Source organism: Physeter macrocephalus, chromosome 18 (assembly GCF_002837175.3).
Source record: "Physeter macrocephalus isolate SW-GA chromosome 18, ASM283717v5, whole genome shotgun sequence".
Classification (NCBI taxonomy): Eukaryota; Metazoa; Chordata; class Mammalia; order Artiodactyla; family Physeteridae; genus Physeter; species Physeter macrocephalus.
In genome coordinates this window covers 77,367,687-77,372,408 of record NC_041231.1, presented here as the reverse complement: position 1 = coordinate 77,372,408, position 4,722 = coordinate 77,367,687, and the positions used below count along the sequence as shown (strand labels likewise).

The following is a 4,722-nucleotide window of genomic DNA, read 5'->3' as shown; positions in this document are numbered from 1 at the left end:
GCTACCCAGCTGCCCGGAGTAGCGGATGCCGAGGACCCCGCCAGCGTTCCGAGCCTCTCCACGCTTTTCGCCGACCCCTCGGGTCCCCGCAGCCCGGGAAGGAGGCCACTCCGGGCCCAGCACCCGCTCTGCAAGGCGGACCTGCAACCCGGAAAGGCGGCGCGGAGTCGGATCCTGCTCGGACCGGGCCCCGGCGGGCCGGCGCCGCGGGGATGTCGGAGGCGCGGAAGGGGCCGGACGAGACGGATGAGAGCCAGTATGACTCGGGCATCGAATCTCTGCGCTCTCTGCGCTCCCTGCCCGAGCCCACCCCGGCCCCAGCCTCTGGGCCCTCAGACGGAGGGGCCCCCCAGCCCTGGACTCATCCTCCGGGAACCGCCAAGGAGCCAGAGGAGAAGGAAGACACAGACGGGGAGCGGGCTGACTCTACCTATGGCTCCTCATCGCTCACTGAGCCCCTTTCCTTGTTGGGGGACCCCAAGACTGAGGACCCAGCCACAGACTCGCCGCTTCCCGCCGCGGGGGCGCTGAGCCCTCAGCAGCTGGAAGCACTCACCTACATCTCCGAGGACGGAGACACGTGAGTATGGGGGCTAGGCTAAGACAGGATCCCTTCCTCCCTCCCAATGCTAACTCGGGGCCTCCCCCAGGAGCCGCAACCCCCTATGTGAGAATCCCTCAAGGCACCAGCTCTGGAAGGGGCCGTCCCCACTCTCTCCTTCAAACTTAACTCTCAACCCACTTTTGAGCTCTAGCCAGGACCAGTCCAGAGGACCTGGCATCATCTGCCTGCCCCACCTTTTGGCAGGGCCCTTACGAGGCACCTGGAAACCCAGCTAGCATCTTGGAAATCTATCAATAACCCACCCCTAGGAAGAGAAAATTCCCCTGACCAGCCCAGTTTTGTTTTGTTTTGTTTTTTCCTTGCTGGGGGACAGGGCATCCTTGTTTGCTCAATATCTGGGATTCCCGGCCTCTGACCTCAGAATGCCCTGTCTCAAGGAACAAGAGGGGCCAGTTACAGGCTGCCAGTGGGCCCAGGAAGCTGGGGTTGGGGGTGCTGCCAGGGTGCATTGCTGAGGCTGGCCCTAAGGAGGAGGAGGTGAGCCAGGCTGGGGCACTCTTGCCCCAGCAGACAGACAGGCGACTGGCTGCCCCAGCTAACTTCCTCCTCTGCTGAGAAAGGGGAAGTGAGGGCTAGAGTCAGCCTTACCGACACTCTCCACCTCCTGAGCCCCACAAGTCCCCCTCACTGTCCTGTGTGACCCCTTTACTTCATCCTTCCTCCCCAGGGCCAGGTGGAGCTTGATGGAGACTGGGCTGGGGGGCAGTTGAAGTAAGAGACAGTTATGTGGCAGGGACTGGCCAGTTGAGGATTTGCCCCTCCGGAAGAAGAAAACACCGACAGGAGAGGGGGTGGCTGGGATTTGGGGGGTGGAGGAACAGAGTGGAGGGGGGCTGGGGTCCCAGATCTGGGATGCTGGAATGAACGGGGCTAAGGAGGCAGGAGATATCTGTCTTGCCCTGCTCTTTTGGAGATGCAAGGGTCCTGGGTGGCCTTTGACAAAGATAGTCTCTGGACCTAGTGGGTGACCCTAAGCCTTTTTGTACTCTGTGCCCAGATCACCAGCCCTCAGGCCCACAACCAAGATTGTGCGGGCTCCGTGCAGAATACCTATGGCTGACCTTTGACCCAGGGAGTGGCGGCTTCTGAGCCTGCCCTCCTTTGTTAACCTCCCAGCCCCTGCCTTGACCATCTCTAGTTAGAGACAGATGAGGTGTCTAGACCCAAGGGGGGGTGGGGGGAGAGGTGTCAAGACTCCCCTGGGGGTTCCCTGAGAGGAGGGGGCACCTTCTTCCCTCCGGAGGTGTCTGGGCCGTGGGACATATGGAAATGGGAAGAGGAAGTGGGAGGAGGGGAGACTGAGGGAGAGAGGGAGGTGGCTGCAGGAATGTGACCAGAGAGCAGGCCCTGGCCGAGGGGATTTCCAGCGCGGTTCCTCCCTCCCTCCGTCACTCTCCCCTGGGCCTCGCCTGACACCAGAGCCAGCACCCCTCCCGTCCGAGCAGCCCCCTCCCCAGCCCAGACGGGCCTTTCAGCCAAGCTACCCCCCTGTCGAATGCCCTGAGGCAGCTGTCCCTGGCCTAGACCCTCCAGCTCCAGCTTTCATTTTCCCCACCTGATGTGGGGAAACCCCAGGGCTGGAAGTTCCCCTCCTAGCCACCCCCCCGCCCCCCAGGTTACGGCTCTTTATCCCCCACCAAGCACACATTTTCTGCACTGCCAGACCTCCCCTCGGAGGCACGCACGGGAGCGGGGGCCCTAGGTCAGGCCCCTCCCACGCCCTGCTGTCTGAAGAGTGGCCCTCTGGCCGCCCCCGTGGAGGGCAGCAGGACAGGGTGCTGCCCTGCTTCCTGCTCCTCTTCCAAGAGCTTCTGTCTCTTGGAATGTGTTTCTGAGGGGGGAGGGGAGTGATCCCAGCCCTGCCCTCTCTGTCCTCCCTGCTGAGGCGGGCAGAGATGGGGAGCCCAGCCCTGGAAACCACCTCTGCACTACCCCAGCAGCTTTCAGTTTGGCTTTGAGCCTGCAGCTGCCTGGCAGGGCCCTGGGGCCAGAGGGGAGCGGGGTGTGGGCAGGCTGGACAGGAAGGACCTTGTCCCGTCAGCACCCTGCCCGCACTCTCACTCAGCCAAGGCCCTCCTGAAGGCCAGAGATGGGAACTTGGAGCTCCCACCCCTGGGATCCTGGCTTTCCGCACCAACCCTCACTTCCTGGCCCAAACTCTCACTTCTCGCACCTAACGTAAGGGTGGCAGCTTAGACGTTGATGTGTTCTCTGGCCTGGGCCCTGACCCCAAACCTTGCCTCTTCCTCCCAGGCTGATCCACCTGGCAGTGATTCATGAGGCCCCGGCTGTGCTGCTCTATTGCCTGGCTTTGCTGCCTCAGGAGGTCCTGGACATTCAGAACAACCTTTACCAGGTGGGTGGAGAGAGTGGGCTGAGCCCAGATACCTATGTCTGTCCCAGCAGCCATTCCCAGCAGCAGCACAGCATCCTTAGGCTGCTCCCTCAGGAAATCATATGCCAGACGCTGGGCTAGAAGCTGAGGATACAGAGAGGAGTAAGAAACAGCCTCTGCCCACAAGGTGCTCAAGCCTGGGCTAGGGGACTCGTGTCAATACCTAATTACACAGCATGGTGACAAGAGTTGTGATGGAGATGCATGCCAGCTGCTGTGGGAACCAATGTCTGTGGGAAGCAGCCAGGGAAGGCTTAATACGGGAGGTGACTCTGCATGGAGCATTCAAGGAGGAGTTTGCCAGGTAGAGACTGCCTGGTGCCTCTGTCTCCTCCCCCCAACCTCTCCCCATCACCTAAGGTAACAGAGGTCTCCCCAGAAGGTGAGATGCTAGACCCTGCCCCCACTCCATCCTTTCTCCAGGGGCTTAGGCGACCTAAAAGGAGAGCAGGGGGCCACTTCCCTCACCTTACCTCCAGAATTGGGGTCCCAAGAACTTGGTGGGGGGTAACAGAAGGAAGACCAGGACCATAGCCTTTATAAGCAGTCGTCAAAGAAGGTGCTGGCCTCTGGCAATTTCTGTGCCCAGGCTAGCGTGTTCCTGGAAGTGGGAGCACGCTGCAGTGGCCCTGTGACCCTCTCTGTGCCTACAGACAGCACTCCATCTGGCCGTACATCTGGACCAGCCAGGTGCAGTTCGGGCCCTGGTGCTGAAGGGGGCCAGCCGGGTGCTACAGGACCGACACGGTGACACGGCGCTGCATGTGGCCTGCCAGCGCCAGCACCTGGCCTGCGCCCACTGCCTGCTGGAAGGGCAGCCAGAGCCAGGCAGAGGACCGCCTCACTCCCTGGACCTCCAGCTGCAAAACTGGCAAGGTGCGGGCAGCCTCAGGGCCCATGAGATGAGGAGGGGACAGGAGTCAGGGATGCTGCTCTTAGGGAAGGGAGGGTCACAGCTTGTCCATTGATGATGCATCTCCAGTTCTAAGCACATAGGTACTCAGAATACCTTTGCTTAAAGAAAGAATGAATGGAAAAATGAATGAATGAATGGGTTCTATTTAGAATTTATTGAGAACTTACTGTATGCTAAGCAGAGAGCTAAACTTTTCCCTCAAGATATTCAGTTTAATAGAGATTAGAGGAACTCATTAATTCATTCAACAAAAATGTACTGAGGGCTTTCTATGTGCCAGACACTATTGTAGGAGCCAGGCTTGCATCTGTGAGCAAAACAGAGAATGTCTGAGGCAAACAATAAACATAAGAAGTGAGTTCTCTAGGAGGTTAACGGGCAGTCACTGCTATGGAGACAGTAGAGCTGAGTGAGGGGACTGGAGTGTGTGAGGGGGAGGTGATGTGATTTTTAAACGGGGTGGTCAGGGAAACCCTCGTGGAGCCCGGACATTTGAGCAGAGATTTGAAAGAGGTGAGGGGTGTGAATTTGAATCTACTTCTCTAAGCAGAGAGGGGCAGAGAGGGGCCCAGGCCAGAAAGGAGCTAGCAAAAAGGCTAGGGGAGCTCATGGGAGGAGGTGGCCCCTGGGGAGGGGCTGGGAGCCTGAGGATCCAGAGAGCTCTCAAGAAGGTGGCTTTTGGATGGGGCCTGAAGGCAGGTAGAATTTTAGAAAGAGTGACTGTGTGTGTGTGTGTGTGTGTGTGTGTGTGTATGTATGGGGGAGTGTGTGTGTGTGTATGGGGCA

At 59.3% G+C, this 4,722-nt stretch overlaps 1 protein-coding gene across 1 annotated transcript in view; it reads left to right on the top strand.

Annotated features, from left to right (window-relative positions):
• NFKBIE (NFKB inhibitor epsilon) overlaps positions 1-4,722 on the top strand; it is a 7,380-nt gene continuing 2,658 nt past the window's right edge. Inside the window, exons 1-3 of the mRNA XM_007107612.4 lie at positions 1-580; positions 2,879-2,981; positions 3,674-3,896. Of these exons, the coding sequence (XP_007107674.1) occupies positions 213-580; positions 2,879-2,981; positions 3,674-3,896 (694 nt within the window). The 5' untranslated portion in view covers positions 1-212. The remainder of the gene's footprint in view (positions 581-2,878; positions 2,982-3,673; positions 3,897-4,722) is intronic.